General features: G+C 38.1%; 1 protein-coding gene across 1 annotated transcript in view; it reads left to right on the top strand.

The window, feature by feature from the left end:
- The window catches only part of LOC140229324 (bone morphogenetic protein 3-like), a 75,218-nt gene extending 66,212 nt beyond the window's left edge, over window positions 1–9,006 (top strand). The window contains exon 3 of the mRNA XM_072309599.1: window positions 8,815–9,006. Within this exon, the coding sequence (XP_072165700.1) occupies window positions 8,815–9,006 (192 nt within the window). The remainder of the gene's footprint in view (window positions 1–8,814) is intronic.
- Window positions 9,007–21,591: the final 12,585 nt, after the last annotated feature.

Genomic DNA, 21,591 nt, shown 5'->3' with positions numbered 1-21,591 from the left:
AGGTGCAACGTACTTCGAGTGGCTGTGTGTTTTTGATATCATTAAACTTAAGCTGAGAGGAGGAGAAAACATCCCTGGAAAACAACATCAAGGTGATATTGCTTGCATTTAGGCGATGGACAGGAATTCGGCGAGGGACTAACCAAGTGTCCAGTGCTTTGAATGACTTCCTTGATATTGAATACAGTGGACATCTCTGGCAATGAGGATGAAGCAACAGTGGCCACCAATGATGAACGGAACTCTGACTCGAGCTTATGGCAAGACATTATGATTCCTAGGGCAGGCACTTTAACTAGTTGAGATATTCTGCCATGGACTTGATGGTATGCATTTCATGCGGTAAACCTCCTGTTTTGGCTGTAAATGACTCCATTTTTACTTTTCAGAAATGAACATGATAAGAAGACAAAAAAAGACCATGTGATTCACAGTACATATGCCTAGATGTAGGTCTTATTGCTGTTGACTTACGTATAAACAAAGAGTTTTGTCCACAGATGTGCTTTCATGTGCATCTGTTGCCTTCTTAATAAGTACTACAGTTTTAGCAAATTGACAATTTTTTTTAAACAGATGTTTGGTTAGTCCAAATCAAAAAGCCTCCAGCAAAGCCTTGCGATGCTTTCTATAGTATTAATAGGTAAAGCATACAATGTGAGGGCTTATCATAGTGATTTGTTTTCATGTCTGTTGCAGTCAGATTTCTGCATGACAACCTGTATTTTATTTTCACCTGAAGTAAATACTATCAGTCAACATGATTTCACAATCTCTGCAAGTCCTCACTTTCCTTGAGTCACTGTACCTTCTGTATAGACTTCATGATATTCAGTGCAAAGTGTTATTAGTTGTTATTTTATTTGTTGTTGCTGCTGCTGCAGTTGTATTTTGCATGTGTGGAATGTATAATGAATAGGTGTACAGTATGCTGCTATTATGAGTAAAATTAAAAGCAGCATGCTGGGAAAGATTTCACATTTTGATGTGTGTGTGTGTTTTGGTGCATTTGTGTGTGTATGTGTATGTGGGTGTGTGTTTGGGTGGGTGTGTGTGTGTGTGGGTGTGTGTGTGTGTGTGGGTATGTGTGGCTACTTTGATGTAAATTTATGCAGTTCTCTAGTATTTAGCTGGATTGTACATTAATGACATTCCCTAATACCAATGTTATTGAACAACTCAAAAGTATTTCTTCCAAAAGGCGCTAAATCCATGATTTCTTCCAAAAGGCGCTAAATCCGAAAAAATCTGAAATATAAAAATTCATAAAAAATAAATGGTGTGTGCAGGATTTTTTTAACGTGCATTTTTGTTACCTACTGTGATGGCTCTTCCACTAGGAGCATAGACCTAATTAATAAACAAGCTGTAGTATGTGTAATTAAAAAACATCAATTTACTCGAAAGTAGCCGGAATGGATTTAGCGCCTTTTGGTTGCAAGCTCTTCATATATATATATATATAAATTATGTACACACTGTATATAATAGATGTGTGTGTGCGTGTGCGCGCGCGCGCGCGCGCGCGTGTGTGTGTGTATGTGTACATTGTGTAACATTTGCGTGGTCTAATCTTGAGCCCCCTCCAATGTTTGCCCCCCCAATCCAAAACTGCTTCCGGCGCGCCTGTTGTCAGCAGTTGCGCCCGGTGCACCCCACCCCCTTAATTTCCTAAGCGAAAAAATATAGCTACAAACTGCCGTTTTGGGACTGTACAATGTCAAAATTTCAAGCTCGCTTGCTTCGCTCGCTCGCATTTAATCGCTATGCTATTCTCCTGGTGTTGCTGCCGAGTAATTGCCAGCAGTTGCTCCCGGTGCCCCCCCCCCCCTTAATTTTCAAAGCGAAAGAATGTAGCTACAAAAAGCAGTTTTGGGACTGTAAAATGTCAAAATTTTCAAGCTCGCTCGTTTCGCTCGCTCGCATTTAATCGTCATGCCATGCTATGCTATTCTCCTGATGTTGCTGCCAGCAGTTGCGCCCGGTGCGCCCCCACCCCCTTCATTTCCTAAGCGAAAAAAGTACAGCTACAAACGGTAGTTTTTGGACTGTACAATGTCAAAATTTTCAAGCTCGCTCGCTTCGCTCGCTCGCATTTAATCGTCATGCCTTTCTCCCGATGTTGCTGCCGAGTAATTACCAGCAGTTGCGCCCGGTGCCACCCCCCTTATTTTTCAAAGCGAAAAAGATATAGCTACAAACGGCAGTTTTGGGACTGTGAAATGTCAAAATTTTCAAGCTCGCTCGCATTTAATCCTTATGTCACTCTTCTGATGTTGCTGCCAGTAATTGTCAGCAGTTGCGCCCGGTGCACCCCCACCCCCCTTAATTTCCTAAGCGAAAAAATATAGCTACAAACTGCCGTTTTGGGACTGTACAATGTCAAAATTTCAAGCTCGCTTGCTTCGCTCGCTCGCGTTAATCGCTATGCTATTCTCCTGATGTTGCTGCCGAGTAATTGCCAACAGTTGCTCCCGGTGCCCCCCCCCCCCTTAATTTTCAAAGCGAAAAAAGTACAGCTACAAAAAGCAGTTTTGGGACTGTAAAATGTCAAAATTTTCAAGCTCGCTCGCTTCGCTCGCTCGCATTTAATCGTCATGCCATTCTCCTGATGTTGCTGCCGAGTAATTACCAGCAGTTGCGCCCGGTGCGCCCCCCCCCCCCCCCTTATTTTTCAAAGCGAAAAAGATATAGCTACAAACGGCAGTTTTTGGACTGTGAAATGTCAAAATTTTCAAGCTCGCTCGCATATAATCTTTATGTCATTCTCCTGATGTTGCTGCCAGTAATTGCCAGCAGTTGCGCCCGGTGCGCCCCACCCCCCTTAATTTCTTAAGCGAAAAAATATAGCTACAAACTGCCATTTTGGGACTGTACAATGTCAAAATTTTCAAGCTCGCTTGCTTCGCTCGCTCGCGTTAATCGCTATGCTATTCTCCTGATGTTGCTGCCGAGTAATTGCAAGCGAAAAAATGTAGCTACAAAAAGCAGTTTGGGGACTGTAAAATGTCAAAATTTTCAAGCTCGCTCGCTTCGCTCGCTCGCATCTAATCGTTATGTCATTCTCCTGATGATATTAAATTGCCAGCAAATGCGCCTGGTGCGCCCCCTTAATTTCCAAAGCGAAAAAAATATATAGCTACAAACGGCCGCTTTTGGACTGTACAATGTCAAAATTCATGATCGCGTTCATGATCTTCAGTGTAAGAATTAAGACAAGAAGTTTCTCTAAATGATACCATTTTATAGGCAAAATTGTTCAATAATAATCTACATAAAATGTACTGCTGCCTTAAACATGTTGGACTGTTTCAAGTCGATAGAACACGCAAAAAAAAAAAATGAATCAAATTGCACCATTTACAACATCAATATGCAACTAGAGATTGTAATTTGTCATTACTGACAAATTAAGGTGATCCGATTTTTTTTTTATCATGGATTCGAGTCCTGATCGAAATAGGCATGACCATGCAGGTTTCATCTGTGTTCAGAGACATTGGCCGTGTGATGTTTGGATTCTCATTTAGAAAAGGGAGTCATATCTGCCATCTTTGCTACCAAATCTGTATACACTAATGAAAATACAGCAACAAGTACATATGACCTTTGACCCACATTTACACTCCCAAGATGGCATCTGAGGAAAAAGTGGTTATTTTGTGAAATAATTCTTGTGACATCGTCTATACGTGTGCAAAATATGGGAAAGATAGGACATGTATTCACGAAGATACAGGATGAAACATTTATGACCTTTGACCCTAATTTACATACCCAAGATTGTGTCTGATCAAGTAGTTGTTATTTTATGAAATAATGTACTTGACACGAACTAAGCATGTGCAAAATATGGGGTTGATAGCCACTGCTGTTGTTGATCTATTGCACAGAAAGTAGACTTAAGAAAGAAAAAATAAAGAAAAAATGAAGTTATTTTATAGAAATTTTAAGAAGCATAAACAAAATCAGAAAAAGATAAAGTAAGGAAGGGAGAATAAGACTAACTAAAGAAAAAGAAGAAAAAAGTGTTTTAAAAAAAAAAGTGAAAAAAAATATTGGCAGGGGTGAGCCTCGAACCGGGGACCTTAGGATTACGAGTCGGATGCGCTATGCACTGACCTATTTCGTCTTCCATAGGCCCTGTGTATTAAGCAAAATGACGCTGCATCGAAGCCAAGTGCAAATTTTAGCCAAGTTTTTCGACGTGATGCCGACGTCGTATGAAAAAATGAAGGGCACACTTACGATAGCCTAAAGTCTTAGCTACAACATATTAAAATTTGGGAGAAATTCACCGAAGCATAAGTGAGCTAGTGCTCGATAAAAATAGTCATGTCAATTTTCATTTCCAGAAAAACTGCACTGCCATAGACATAACACGTAAACTGGTCAAATTTGACAAGATTACTTTCAATCCATTTTCACGAGGTGATGCCGTCATCCAATCAAAATGTTGTTAGTATATTAATGAAAGACCATTTAATAAGCTACTACATACTGAAATCTGATTGAAAATTGGCGAAGGATTAGTGAGATACGCTCGAGTGAACTTGAAATTTAATGACGTCATTTTGAAAATTTACTTTTTTTACTTTATTAAGAAATTTGATATCTTTTAATCATTTTGCCAGCATCGCCAACCCATAAAATGACATGTACAACTCATCAGCTTTCAAAATATGTAAAGAAAATGGGGGGTCATCGTCCATCCTGACGAGTAAAATCGGATTTAAAATTGGCGGTTTTTTGGCACAGTTGCACTGTATATCGCCATTGACGCGCGCGCGGAATTTCAACTTTGACGGGCCCGTATGACGTCATATTGATTCGGATTGACTTGAAACTTGGCAGAAATATTCCTTGACATTTCAGGCATCCGATAAGTGTGAAAAAACGGGAAATTTCTATGACATATGAGCTGTGCATGCGCATATGCGCGCGCGCGTACGCGTCCGTCCAATTTTTTCAATTTTTCAAAAAATGCTCTAAATGGTCTGAAACGTGTGCAAAAAAATTTTGAGCTCGATTGGAGTATGCAAATATTTCAACGCACGCGTACGCGCACGTTTTTAGAGAAAATATGAATTTTGAGAATTTGAGTAGAATGCGCATAACTTGAAATATATGTGACGCAAATTTCATTGAAAAATTCCATTCCATTAATTAGATATGATTGAGAATGTGTTTTCATATAATGACGTCATAGTGACGTCACGGTCGACTGATCACAATGATACATTAGATTTGTTGTCTTTAGGACATGATGCATACATGGTATAATTTTGAAATTGATAGGCAGAGTACTTTCTGAGCTAACCTCTGCACAACTTTTGGGGAGAAATAAAGAAATAAACAAAGAAGAACTAGAGATTGTAATTTGTCATCACTGACAAATTAAGGTGATCCGATTTTTTTTTAAATCAATGATTCGAGTTCTGATAGTACAAAGTCTCAGCTACAACATATTAAAATCTGAGAGAAATTCACAGAAGCATAAGTAAGATAGTGCTCGATAAAGAGAGTCATGTCAATTTTCACATCTAAAAAATTCCCTCCCATAGAGATAACACGTCTAGTAGCGAAGATAGCAAAAGAAGTACATATGACCTTTGACCCCACTTTGCACAGACAAGATGGCATCTGAGCAAAAAGTGGTTATTTTATGAAATGATCCCTGTAACATGGTCTTCACGTGTGCAAAATATGGGAAAGATAGGACATGTATTCACCAAGATACAGGATGAAACATCTATGACCTTTGACCCTAATTTACATACCCAAGATGGCGTCTGATCAAGTAGTTGTTATTGTATGAAATAATGTTCGTGACATGAACTAAATATGTGCAAAATATGGCGGTGATAGGGTATGTTTTTCTTGAGTTTTTGCACATAAAGTTGCAGAAAGAAAGAAATATTTCAATACATCGAAGATAAGCTTTAATTTCAACCAAGTTTTTTGACGTGATGCAGACATCGTATGAAAAAACGAAGGGCACACTCGCGACAGCACAAAGTCTCAGCTACAACATATTAAAATCTGGGAGAAATTCACCGAAGCATAAGTGAGCTAGTGCTCGATAAAGATAGTCATGTCAATTTTCATTTCCAGAAAAACTGCACTCCCATAGAGATAACACGTAAACTGGTCAAATTTGACAAGATTACTTTCAATCCATTTTTACGAGGTGATGCCGTCATCCAATCAAAATACTGTTATTACATTAATGAAAGAGCATTTAATAAGCTACAACATACTGAAATCTGGGTGAAAATTGACAAAGGATTAGTGAGATATGCCCGAATAAACGTGAAATTTGATGACGTCATTTTGAAAATTTACTTTTTTTATTTTATTAAGAAATTTGATATCTTTTAATCATTTTGCCAGCATTGCCACACGATGAAATGACATGTACAACTCATCAGCTTTCAAAATATGTAAAGAAAATGGGGGGTCACCGTCCATCCTGACGAGTAAAATCGGATTTAAAATTGGCGGTTTTTTGGCATAGTTGCACTGTATATCGCCATTGACGCGCGCGCGGAATTTCAACTTTGAAGGGCCCGTATGACGTCATATTGAGTCGGATTGACTTGAAACTTGGTAGAAATATTCCTTGACATTTCAGGCATCTGATAAATGTGAAAAAACGGGAAATTTCTATTGCATATGAGCTGTGCGTGCGTATATGTGCGTGCGCGTACGCGTCCGTCTGATTTTTTCAATTTTACAAAAAATGCTCCAAATGGTCTGAAACGTGTGCAAAAAGATTTTGAGCTCGATTGGAGCATACAAATATTTCAACGCGCGCGTACGCGCACGTTTTAATTATAAATATGAATTTTGATAATTTGAGTAGAATGCGCTTGACTTGAAATATATGTGACGTAAATTTCATTGAAAATTTCCATTCCATTAATGAGATATGAATGAAAATGTGTTTTCACATAATGACGTCATCGTGACGTCACGGTCGACTGATCACTATGATACATTAGATCTGTCATCTTTGTGACATGATACATACATGGCATGATTTTGAAATTGATAGGCAGAGGACTTTCTGAGCTAACCTCTGCACAACTTTTGAGGAGAAATAAAGAAACAAAGAAGAAAGAATCAGTACAGATACAGAAGGTGATCCGAGAGGATACTCGGATCACCTAATAAAGAATCAGTACAGATACAGAAGGTGATCCGAGAGGATACTCGGATCACCTAAAAAGTTCTCACACACCCTCCCCACTCGCTCGCATCTCTCCCTCGCATCTAACCGCTCTCCCTAAGATCAAATCCTGGCTACGCCGGTGATAGGCCCCACTATTTAGTAGGTCTTCACAGTGATGTCGCACAGGCGGAGCAAGAGCTGAAATACCACGATGTAGTCATTCAATTATGTATGAATATTTCTTTTTCTTACTTGTTTTTTTTTTATAGGAAAAAGATCCCAAATTTTACCAAAAGTGTGCACCAGATCGCTGAATTTGAGGTCTGAAAATGCCAAATTTTCCTCGTGTGCATGGCAGGGGGAAACCCCCCTCCCACACCCTCCCCCAGGCCGCTCCGCTCCCTCGCACAGATATTCAAACTCAAAGTCCCTCCCCTACCCCCCATCATTAAAACGGAACGATGCCCCTGTGATGATTGCTTCACTGACTTAAATCTAGAAAATTAAAGAATACAATTAATAGCTACAGGAAAATATCTACTGCGTTATTCAAGAAATGGATACTAGTATAATCTCCTTATTATCATTTTATTGAATTTAGTTGGGCATTATTCAGGGCTGCGCTACGTTTTTGAAAGGGGGGGGGGGGCAAAATCGCCTGTCAGTCAAGAAGAAAGAACATCAAAAGACAAGAGAAACAACAACAAAAAATTCTTCATACTTTTAAGGTCTGATTCTCCGCCGAAAGTCGGCTGACAAGAAAAAACAAACAAACAAAAACAAGAACAAAAAGTCGTCATATTTTTGCTGCCACTTCCCTCCCACTTTGCATGGAAAAGAGTGGGACATTTGATCCCTGTAAAGTGTGTGTGTGTGGGGGGGGGGGGGCAAAGCTCCCCCCCCCCCCCCCCCCAGGGCTGCGCCGGTCCGGTTATGGGCTTGTAATCGTGGTGATGGTGACTATCGCCAATCATCCCCCCACTCCTCAGTACGGATTTACGCCGTTGACCTTCTTGTATCTTTCTATTCACTATCGTCTTTATTACTGCCTCTGTCACTTTAATTCACACCACTGCTATACTAGTACAATTATCTTGTCGAAATCACTGCCACAATTCTTAAATAATTGTGTCCTATTATACCCCTGCTTTCATCACTGTCTCTACAAGAATCATTGCTAAACTACTGTTGCTGAAACAACAAGTAATGCCACTGCAACTACCACTACAGCTGCTAGTACTTTCTACAACAACGACAGCAACAACAAAACAACAACATCAACCACTACTACTACTACTACTACTACCACTTCTACTATTACTACTACTACCACAACAACAACAATAAATAGCAACAACAACAGCAACAACAACAACAACAACAACTACTACTACTACTACTACTACTACTACTACTACTACTACTACTACTACTACTACTACTCTACTACTACTACTCACTAGAATATTTTTTGGTCAAGAGGGGCATAATAAGGGAACCAACTCGTCCAAAGATGAGTGCATGTGCGGCAGGGTTCGATTCTTTGTCTGTTATGCCACTGTTTCTAGTGCGATTCTTTTTATTACTTTGATCAAGCGATTTATTATTGTTAATGTTGTTTTTTGTCTTTCTTAAATAAGGAGCTGCATCCGTCCAACCACGCGATCATTCAGAGTATCATGCACGCCCTGGGAATACAGACCGGTGTGCCGACCCCGTGCTGCGTACCGGAGAAGATGAAACCGCTGACGCTGCTCTACATCGACGACGAACTGAACGTCTACCTGAAGAAGTACGACGATATGACTGTCGTATCCTGTGGATGTCGTTGAACTCGAAAATCTCATTTCAGTTGGAATTTCAGTTGGAATCACAGTCTACGCAAGTCGACATCATTCGAGTTCAATGATATTTTAAACTCAAGGGGGGGGGGGGGGGCGCGCCTTAACCACCGGGCACCTGTAACTCCAACAATTGCCCGTAATATTATAATGGACATTGGTATGTTGACTGTACTGCGATTTGTGTTGTCTTCATCGATTCACAAGTCAGTAGATTTTGAAGCGGTTAACGCGAATGATGATTTGCCGAACTTTTGTGGCTGGCTGTAAGAGTCGCCATCACACTTTCCTGTTCGTATGTATTATGTTTGTTTGTGTGTATGTTTATTTGTATGTTTCTACGTCGTTGTTCCTGTTTAATTTAAGAGAATGTATTAAGAAGAATCTTAAGACTTATATAATATCATCTGTAAGGGTTGTGCGGTTTCTCGTCATTTCTTTATCACTCGTAATTATCTATAACTTCAATTTTTGTTGGATACAGATCATGCAGGGGTTTGTCTTTTTGTAGCAATTATTGTGCACAGCAGAACGTGTGTGGTTGAATCATCATATACTTTAACCATGTGTCACGAAATTACGTGAGCATCGAAAGATTATCTTGTGATCAGATACAGGCGCACCAGTCATTATCGGTAAACTTTGCAGTTCAACTTTCGCATAAAATCAAATCTTGTCATTATAATATTATCTATTAGATTTTGTAGGTCGATGCTGGATGGCACATTTTGAAACCAAATTGAATGCGGAACTTTAAAAGGATGAGTGCCAAAGAACAAAGCTCACTAAGTTATATCTGCAATGTACATCCATATAGCTTAAGTGGATGGAGATAGCGATTATTGGCTTCATGAAAAAAGAAAATAATTCCATATCTGAGCTCCCATGAGATAGAATATTGTCCTGGCTGTGGGTCTCAATTGGTTAGAAAAACACAGAAACAGTGTAAAGGTTGAGCAGGGACGGATCCAGGAATTCCATAAAACTTCCTCCTTTTTCTTTCTTTATATTTCTTTTGTTTTAACAAAAATAAATGGGGGCGCGCCCATTGCGCCCTTCCTGGATCCGCCTTTGGTTGAGTCAGTTAAAACAGTTAGACTATTTTCCCTTAACATTGCACAGAACAGTCATTGTTTTATTCAAATGATTTTGGATTGGATTGGTTCAAAGAGGAGATGATGACAAAATAATGGTACAAAGTTTTATGAAGCACGCGGGGCTGCAAAAGACACTAAAAATAAGCCAACGGTGAGGGCAACATTTGGTCCAAAAATTTACGGGAGTAACGAGAACGCGCCCTTTTTGAACCTACAGTATATGATCTTCCATCTATAATTATGAACTTTTCCCACTGTATTTTGTGTAAGATTATGGTGTTATATGAAGCAGCGTACTCCACTGGACTTAATGGACAATGATTTGGCTTCATCTATCAAGGAGTACAGTATTTTTACCTTTTATTTTGTAGCTCAGTTTTCTACAGGTGTAACTTTTACATGATATATCAAAATTACTCCCATTTAATGATGCTGCTGCCGATAAAAGCATAACTAAAGAAAGAAAAAGAAATAACAATTAAAAGTAGTAATGATAATGATATAGCACTACTAATTACAATGCAAGTGTTGGTAGTACTGTTATGATAATGATGATTATGAAGGTTAATATAATGAAATTGATACAGCTGGTTTTCTATAACACATTCTCATTACTTAGTGTGTCTCAAAGCGCCTCAATCTATCAAAATGACAATTAACACAGTCATACACACATTTGATTATTGTACATGTTAATTCGTGCAACGTTCAGCCCTACCTCTCTGTGGCTGTTATCTCTTATGCATTGTCGCTCAATGTTGCTGTTACTGTATTTGTATAGTTTCAACATAGATATTACACAATTCATCCACTTTGCTTGTTTAATATAGATACTGTCAAGGTCGCCTGAACAGTGTATCACACTGTTCATTAAAGGATATGTCATTATCTATGATATCTATTGATTTATGTAACAGACTTTTACCGGTAGAGATGTCTGTTGTGTTAATTTCCACCTTGTGTTGATTATAGCGTGGTGCAAGACTGATGCAAGTTGATGTGTATATTTCCTTGCATGCCTGTCCCTACATGGTTAGTAAAAATTGGTTCTGAACGACGACCGGAAGTAGTCATGGATATACTATTATGTAAGTTTTCAAGCGGCTGATTTTGCTAGGTTTTTTTTTTTTTTAAGAGGATTGCCTTTTAAATATGGTGCGTGGGTGTATGTATGTGTGTGTGGGGGGGTGAGAGAGAGAGAGAGAGAGAGAGGGAGGAGAGGAATGAGAACATTATTATATTATGTCGTATATCTTTTAGGAATTTGGAAAGATGTTAATCATGTTATTGTAAACGTGGCTTTGCTGTCAATGAAAGATTATCTGGGAGCAATTGAAAATTATTCACAACAAATGTAATGATTTATTTTACAACGATCATGCCAACAATAATGGCAAACGTAATTTTATCAGTGATTACTAAATTTATCAATAGCTGAATCTCTATTTTTTAGAATTTAGCTCAAGTCTATTTAAAAAAAGACATGACGTTTTCAAACGTTTCTATTAATTTTCAATCTTGAAATCGAAATCATTCGCTCACGCGCGCGCTCGATCTTGCTTGTACACTGTATTTAATTGATGTATGTATATTTGTACCTTGATAACGGATACCGCTTGACAATGTGTTTCATCTCTGTGACTCGAGTGAAAATGATTTTATTCTTCATGAGTTTTTAGTGTCATATTGGCTAAGAAAACGTCAAGCTAAACTGTGCGATCTGTCACTGACACATTGATTACAACATCATGTTGTGCACTGCCGAATGCTGGTATCGTATCTTAGAGATATGAACTTACGCATTTTTAAACATTAGATAGTTTTGCATTTCCTAAAACACGGATCAATTCGTTCAGGAGTTAAGATCTGACAATGAATCACTTTCCTCTGCTGTGCTTAGTTTACTTACAGTAGTGTTTTTGCAGATTCAGCTGAATGTAGGCCTTCTTGAAGTGGCTTGTTCTCAAATTTATAGGGATGCTTTATCTCCCCCTTTTTTCGGGGGGGGGGGGTTGGGTGGGGGTTGGAGGCGAAGATGGGGAGGGGATCTGATTTCGATGGTTAACCCTCTGTGTTCCATGTGAATTACCTGTCCAGGGGTTTGTATGTGAAATCTGTGCAAATTTGACTCATTGGCTTAGAAGGGATTAAGCGGGTGGTGAACGTAACAAACAGAAGATTCGCAGATAATGACACTTTCAATATCAGCTTCATTTCAGAAACCAATCATGGCGAGCTTTAGCTAAGTAGTCAGGTCGCTTAACGTCAAATTTTGAGATTACCGTTACACGGCGGATAAAAGCACCAAATTTGGAGAGATGACTCCTCAGGACCTACTCATTGACATTTGAGTAGGAGCCCTCTGCAAAATTTTTATTTTCATGGTATAAATGCTGAATTTCATTTTGCAGAAAATTTCGCGGAAATGAAACTTTCGCAAATTTCGCGAGGAGCTGATATCGCAAAATCAAAATACGCGCGATTCTAAACAATGCATTTGATGCCAGTGGCAATTTGCGGAAGTTTCATGCTGCGAAAAAGACCGTCGGCTCCAAGTCACGAACATTTCATGTCGGGAAAATAACACCGTATTTATGTATCTGAGAGAGTAAAGTAACGAAAACGAGGTTCACATTTGTGGTACTTTTTTCATTTTTCATGGAGCTGGAAAACATGAACCCAATCTTGAATTCCATGATCAACAAAGCATTTGAAACATAGAGGTGGTTGAATTAATTACCGATTTATGAAGAGAATAATGCTGTCGAGGTGTCACAGTGTAATGTACATTTGCCAGTTCAGAGTTATGTACATAAAGCATAGACCCGATATTAAAGGGGCTGCAGATCGTTTTCTAATGTTTTTTTTTTCTTTGGGGGGGGGGGGGAGGGAGGGAAGGAGGGGGCTCGGACCGTTGACGGGAGTGTTCAAGGGTCAGTGATCTCCCCCTCCCCTTACCATTAGAAAACGTTCTAAGCCCCTTTTATAAAGTAACTAAACTGGGAATAGGGACCTACACCACAATGTGACAACTCAACAGCATTTTCTCTTCATAAATCGGTAATTAATTCACCAACCTCCGTGTTTCAAATGCTTTGTTGATCATGGAATTCAAGATAGGGTTCATGTTTTCCAGTTCCATGAAAATGAAAAAAGTACCACAAATCGTTACTTTACTCTCTCAGATACATAAAAACGGTGTTATTTTCCTGACATGAAATGTTCGTGACTTGGAGCCGACGACCTTTTTTCGCAGCATGAAACTTCCGCAAATTGCCACTGGCATCAAATGCATTGTTTAGAATCGCGCGCATTTTGATTTTGCGATATTAGCTCCTCTCGAAATTTACGAAAGTTTCATTCCCGCGAAATTTTCTGCAAAATGAAATTCAGCATTTATACCATGAAAATAAAAATTTTGCAGAGGGCTCCTACTCAAATATCAATGAGTAGGTCTTGAGGGGTCATCTCTCCAAATTTGGTGCTTTTATCCGCCGTGTAACGGTAATTTCACTAAGCGACCTGACTAAAGCCAGTGGTGGTAACAGTATAGCTAAGGTTAATTTCAAGTGGAGGTTATAAACCAGTTAACTTTAAGCGACTGTTTTTTTTTAAGGCAAAATTTATCGACGCAACTATGTCATTTATGAACTTTTATGTTCTGAAGAGCTATGTACATAGTAATTTGGTGTATAATAAATATCTTATTTACTCAAGCCTTTCGATGTTAATTGTGAGAGATCAATATATCTATTACTGTACTGCGATACTATTGTGAGAGAAGCTGAGAGGAAAGACTGTAAAAAACACCAAAAACACCTACACAGATGCGCACAACTGAAATATTCTTTTCTTCCTTTTTTCCGAAATTAATCTAAATACGTTCCTTCACAAAACAGTAAAAATTAAACATTTAGAAAAATATCGTTACAGTCAAACATATCTACCTGTCTGTCTGTCTCTCTATTTATCTATAAATATCAATCTATTTATCTATCTATCGATCTATCTATCCATCCATCTATGTATGTATGTATGTGTGTATGTATGTATGTATGTATGTATGTATGTATGTATCTATCCATCTATATCTATCTTTCTATCTATCTATCTACATATGTATGTATGTATGTGTGTATGTATGTATGTATCTATCTATCTATCTAAACAATAATAATGCACGATATTAGTTCAAAAGAAATGCGTATGAAAAGTGCAGAGAAATGGCAAAATCATTGAATTTTTATGTAGACAGATATTCACATGTCGCTGAAGAGATTCATCTGATCGGAATAACAACCGTGTCAAGGTTCATTATCCACCATCCTTCATCTGATCTTACCACTGAATCTCTTCAGGTGCCCTACTGCGGGAAAGAGGTTATCACGCTTGTCGAAGTAGCTGGCGCTCGTCGTCAGGCCGAGACAGTGCCACAATAATACGGCACTGGGCCGAGAGAATGGGATTATAATATTGACGAGTTCTGTGACATTAAATTACTCCTCCGACAATGAAAATCAATGCTATGAAATATCTGCACGCTAAGCCAAGTATAAATTCTACCCACAAACACAGCCCTAATCCTAATCTTAATCATCGCTTCAAACTAAACCTAAAACCCTATCCATAACCATAACCGTAAGTCCTTGGGGAAAATAAGACCAGAACAACTGTCGGAGGAGCGAGAATGTCATGTCACCATTTTGAAGAGTTTGTGAAATCCCCCAGCTATGTCTCGGTTCACTGTTTTCTGTTGTTGCTCGTGAATGTAGATGGCTTACCTTATCAATCTTGTGAGTTTGGTTGAGTCGTGGACTAGGGTGGAGCTGCTTTGTTTTGTTTTTTAATCAATGTGATGATTTTGGCTGGCCACATCGCGCTTGACGCCAACTTGTACATGTGAGAAGTCGACTCTTTTCTTTTCCCTCTTGGAAGTAGAATGCTTCAATAGCTTTGATAGCTTGTCTTTGGATTTTGATACCAGGAAGTTCCGGAGTTTGGAGTGTGCTTTCATAGTGACCGTGGAAATGTTATACTTCAGAAATTTCTCGCAGTACGATCTGATGGAGATTGCAGATTTTTAGCAGACGAAAGTCTCATCACAGAGAAATTTTCCACTTTATGTGACAAAAAAAAAAACCCCAACAAAAACAAAACACAAACCTTTATACAGATATCTACACCGTAAACATCATTCAAGATGATTCCAACTCGTTCACAATAATTGCATAACTAATGGCATGTGCTGTGAGATTAACAATGAAGTCACTTCATAGCCAAAGTTAATGAATTTTGATAATACAATGTACCCCATATAGACAACATATTTTAGCACAATATGCAAAATTGTTGCATGCTCCTACAGCATTGCAAATATCTAATATAGGTGTTAGCACCAATGAGAAGGGTGAGAAGTTAATTTCAATCAGTAACAAAACCATCATGATGTTTATAAATGAACAAAGAAATTAAGTAGTATTGCGGTGAGGCATTTAAGTCATCCTTCGAGTCTTTTCTCCCGCGCCATCCCTTTCTACTTTCTTTCCAGTTATTCGTCAGCTCACATACATAACACAAACAATCACACGCACGTGTGCACACACACACACACACACACACGGACACCCATGAAAGAAATCATAAAATCTCTTCGGTACACACACAAAAACACATACATATCCTGTGCACAGAGTCAGGGATATCATAGACCAACCATTTATATTTGAAAATTTGTTACGAGCCGGGTGACACCCAAGGTCATACAACAAACTTTCAATGTTGCACATTGCAGACAGACACCAAACTCACACGCAGCAATTCACATTAAATTTTCCGTTTTTAGAGAAGATAATCTTTTTTTTATTATCATTCACCATGCCTCTGTTCAAATAAGGCGTATCTGTTTACAATGAGAAAGAGTTTTTTATTTCATATGAACACAGAGGAAGACATCAAAAAGACGCACACTATACAGTATATCAAACAGAACTGTACGTCTCTGTTGTCATTCGGTAAAGCGTGTGTTACTGTTTGTGTGAACAGGCAGGAGGGCGTGAACATGTGAAACACGTCTTTATAGCCCTGTCCTATAATCAGAGAACAAGAATATACCATTATAGGTAGTTAACCCCATTGTTGCAATGTTGGTCCTGGAAAGAGTTACCTAAATAATACAATACAATGTTAGCGAGGAATGTTTGTTTTCGACTTAATAAATCCAACAGGCCTTCACCTTGATAATCATATCTTTGCTTTAAAAAATGGCAGCTTTTACAAATGTATTCGGTGAAACCACGTTTCAGCCATGAATAATTCATTCAATCACATCATTACTTTAACATGTGAAATATCGTAGCAAAACCAAATTAATACGGACCAAGTACATTACTCCTACAGATTTAAAAACAAAATCGAGTACTCTTACATTTATTGCATGGGATCAGACACAATCACCGTTCACATGATTTAAAGCGACAGAATAAATGGATACAAGCATGAAGTTTGAAGATCAAACATTCATTTTCTTATACATTAAAAATATCACAAATATGCATTTTCACATCTATCAACATTACGAGCGTATGAATGTAATGATTATCATCAAATGAGCAGTTTTCAGTTGGCACATACATACTTCAAACTAGATTGAGTGACCTGAAACATCATCGGAGAACAAGTTCTTATTACAAGGATGCGGTGCACTGCTTTGAAAGAAAACAAGAGATGCATGACCATCGAGCACGGAAACGACCAAGTGCCAAAATGAACACCTTTAAACGACTACCACAGGACGTTACATCTTTGTTTGTGGTATAGTACGTGAGAAGAGCTTCAAGTCCTGCTACAGTGTGACATCACACTCACAAGTTACAATCACAGGGGACCCGTTTCATAAAACTTGTCATCAGTGACAAGTTGTCATAGATGTGACATGCTACTGAAATCCTTGTATCTGATTGGCTGAGAGCAAATTTGTCATAGAAATGTGGCAGTTGTCACCGATGACAAGTTTATAAAATGGGCCCCAGGTCTGCACTAACAGGCACAAAAAAAAATTAAAAAAAAAATAAATAAATGAAAACTTAATTGTCACACATTGGTGGCTAATAATACAGCTTCACAGTACTCTATTACAGCAACAACAACAACAACAAATATGAATTGTTACAAATCAAACACAATCGGCCATCAGCCAATTTTTCTGAGCATTTACAATGTGAATGTAGCTATTGGAGTTTCTCATTATGCCATCGATCATAACAACTTCATCTTAAGGGCACTGAAGCAGTTAACCACACAGGCACCATGGAAAAGGAAGTATAATGGAATAGGGTTGAAAATATTCCTGAGTAATCAAATCCATGCTTTCTCATGATAAAAAGAAGTAAAGGCAAATATTGATATGATCATTTCTAATCAAGATGCTCTGTTATTTGTAATGACAGAAATGACATGACAGAAATAGAAAAACAAGAGCGAGAGAAAAAAAAATCCCACGTCAACTCACTGGAACTTCACTGACAGCAGACAAACATTTTTGTTGAATAGGCCATCTCTCCACCGAAAAGAAGTAACATACTATACATTCACAGTGATCATTGGTTACCTGACTTTGAATCAATTCTTTCTAGGAGTGATTCACAGGATAGTACATCACAGACAGGTGGGTTGATAAGATTTTAAAAAAAAAAGGAAAAAGTTTCCTAGTGACAGCAAAAGATGAAATAGAAATACAATTTGAAACTTTCCAATGAATCCTGTTTTCAATCAACATGGAGTATAATATAATATTTTACTCAATACTGACTAAACGGTGGAACATATATAGATAGTCCATGCTTTGTGAGAAAGCCACCCATCTAATTTATTCGAACAAAAGTTCTTACAAAGAAGCATAGCTTGAAGATTTTGGTCAAAGTGAGGCACATCCGAGAAAGAGTGAGGCACCAAATATATTTCTCAATACCCACTAGCATTTCCATCATGTCAAAATAGAAACTCACTGAACTCTCCTTCTAAGAATTCTCTTTCATTTCAACCTCTCCCTAAGTATTACATTGGTTATCTGTTCTGCCAGTCTGCTCCAGTATTATTTTTTTTTGTGCTTTTTGTTTAAGAAGCAAAGGCCAACCATACTGCCTGAGTGAGGTGTACAATGTAATCATTGCATGGCTGAAGAAAAAAACAGAAACTGACGGAACTTAGTTGTAAATTGTTTTACATGTACTTAATTTCTGTTTTGCCCGCACACAGCTTTGATTTTTTTTATATACTTTTTCTCTGTACACTAAAGGGGAAGGCTAGTAACTGATCAGTGGAAATCAGTGGAAATGCTGGGAGATGATTGTTCCAATCCTTATGGGATTCATTCAAAGTTCATTGTATATCTATTGTTGTGTGAAAATTATTTGCTTCAGAACGGTCTCATATTCAAGTAATGTGCAGATTAATGCTCCGTCCCTGACCAGGGACGCTAACCTGGAAGCATTAAACTGCACATTACTTGAATATGAGACCATTCTGAAGCAAATTATTTTCACACAACAATAGATATACAATGAACTCTTGAATGAATCCCATAAGGATTGGAACAATCATCTCCCAGCATTTCCACTGATTCCCACTGATCGGTTACTAGCCATCCCCTTTAAGAAGAATATATTGAAGGCAACTCATGATACTCAATCGAACATTATGGCGTACAATCACTACGTAGTCCAGCAAAGAGTTAACTTTTTGACAAGTTTTATATGTTTAGCATTATTGGAAGGTGCATATACAATGTATTACTACAGAAGTAAGACATCATTTCATACAGCAATATTTTGATATCAATCTCTTTATGCCATTTACTCTACAACTACTTTGCTATCAACAGACATTATGCCATGAAAATAGCTACATACATATATTTCTAGGAATGCAAATGATTCCTATGCATAGCCAGATAGCAATTTCATTGTATCATGGAACACAGCATAAGTCAGAGAAACTCTTTTACATGGATGAAAAGAGAGATAATAACCAAAATAAGCAAGATCTGAATTGAGAAAAAAAAAAAGTGCAGTTACAACATGATAAATGCTCATTGTAATATACAAGTTGATATAAGCACATTGAATAGTACAGCAATGACATCCAAAGTAATCATAAATTGCATGATATCATTATATATGACTTGCTGAATCAACATAACTATGAAACTAGCATTTATTTGTGAGCTCTGCAATAAAAGAATCACTTTCCATCTGAGGTGCATTTCAATCATCCCATCATTGAGGAAACAACAAAATACCTTGATGTGCAGTGAAAACTTGTCTTTACATAGATGTGATAAATCAAAATAGCTGATACATTGTATAATGGACTACTTGCTTTGGTCCAAATGGTACAAATTCCTTTTTTTTTGGGGGGGGGGGGGGGAGGAACAGGGCAGTAGTTCCAGGTCGGGATAGATTGTTTGTCTGCTTGTTTGTTTGTTTGTTTCTGATCTGTGTGAATTCTAGAATAAATGTGCTGCTTTTCCCTTTTCCTCCTATTTTATTTTTTTTATATTTTTGTCTTCTTTCTTGTGAAGAGTACAGTGACAACTAAGTATTGCATTCTCTGTAGCTTTATCTTACACTAAACATTTTGGCATCTTTCACCTTTTGGTGCTGTCCCCTCAGCTGCAGAATTGAACCAATTTATTTATCTTCTATTTTTTTATCAGGCCAACTAGGGAAATGCCCAAAAAGGACAGTGCAATACACACACACACACACACACACAAATGTACAAAACATGTGCCGTAGCCACCTCCCACCAGTTGTGTGGCAGAAATGCACATTATTTTCCCCTACATGCTGTGGCTTTAATACCAGCATATTTGTGCTTTCATGCATACAGCTGCAATATATGATACCACTGGGCAGGAAATAACATCTATTATGCAAGAATATTACATCTTCATACCATGCAATTTTTCAGGAAAAAGTAATGTATGTGAATACATGAGTAGACACACACATCGTTCAAGGCTACAACAGCAAGCAAAAATATGTCAACAAAAACTGACAAAATTTGGAAGTTTTTTCTTACAGCTATCCAAAAGATATCAAAGATTTTCAAAAAAGCATAAGCATTTCTTCTCCTGATTTCCAGTTATAACTTTTTCCCTCCATTTTTTGAATCTCATAAAGAGAAAATGAAAAGCAGAGCAAAACTGGACGATCTTTTCGACTTGGGTAGCATGAGTTGACACAACTTCCTCATGCAAATTCCTCATCCACATTTCTCAGCCACTGCCTATAGCAATGGGGTATAAAAGCATATCATATAGAAAACATGATCTTTATATACAGACTTTGGTCCCAAATATTACTGTGATGCAATTCACAGGGGGAATTCCCTCAACCACCAGGCACTGCATCCGTTGACAATTTCCTCTTTGTAAGTGCCATGTGGTGGGAAAACTTCCATATCTCGTTTTCACTGATGTGAGAGACGGCTGCTTTCACTAGCAAATGTAAAACGTGACGGTCCTGAGAGAAGCTATGCGAAAGCATGAAACAAGTCCATTCTTATACATGTACCTACATTTTGTATGATGACTTCACCATGACTACTTGCTACATTGTAACTTACAGAGCGTTTACTGTGTATACTAACACTAACAGAAATCTCACTATCACAGAGTCCATGTTCAAGGAGGTCCCTTGACAAAAACAAACTAACAAAATACTTATAGATGCTACATTGTGTAATATCCAGGTACAGTAGGTCTAGTTACACATTCCAAGTAGGTTCATATAAGGTTTAGTGAAAGTTTTGTGTTCTGATATGCATTTATACTTAGCCGAAAGTCATTTTCAATAGTGAATTCAACATGCAAGTAGATATATATGCAAACATTGAATTAAAAAACTGATACAGAAGAATGTATTAAACCAAAGAGTATTATAACTAACCAAGGCTGGTTTTCACCATTACCATCCCCAAAAAGAAAGAAAAAAAAAAAAATAAACAAGCACTAGCATTCAAAGAGGATGTGTTTTGTCCCTTTCTTCATTTATGATTATTCTATCCATTAAAAAACAAGAGACCCGCGGGTCTAGCGCTCACCTGAGTATCGCAAGTTCACTTTTCACGCAGTCGCTAATGTAAATTATTCACAGCTCTACTAAAATTTGACCAGGCATTCTCAAGTAGAACATGAAAATGTACAATAAGGGCCCAAATTTTTAAAGATTCCTTAATTTGGGGGGATTGGGGCCCCCTGGGGCCCACTGGGCGGGGTATGGTGCCCACTTTGATAAATTGAGATCCTGACCCCCTAGGGATGCTACCTGCCAAGTTTGACGAAAATCCATCATGAGGTTTTCAGGAAGAAGATGAAAATGTACAATTCAGGCCCCCATTTGGACCTTCAAAACCCCACCCCCTGCTCCCAAGAGGGGCACCCCTGGATCTGCTATGAACAAACTTGAAACTACAGTCA

The sequence above is a fragment of the Diadema setosum genome, chromosome 5 (assembly GCF_964275005.1).
Source record: "Diadema setosum chromosome 5, eeDiaSeto1, whole genome shotgun sequence".
In the NCBI taxonomy this organism is placed as follows: Eukaryota; Metazoa; Echinodermata; class Echinoidea; order Diadematoida; family Diadematidae; genus Diadema; species Diadema setosum.
This window is presented reverse-complemented; position numbering and strand designations above follow the sequence as displayed.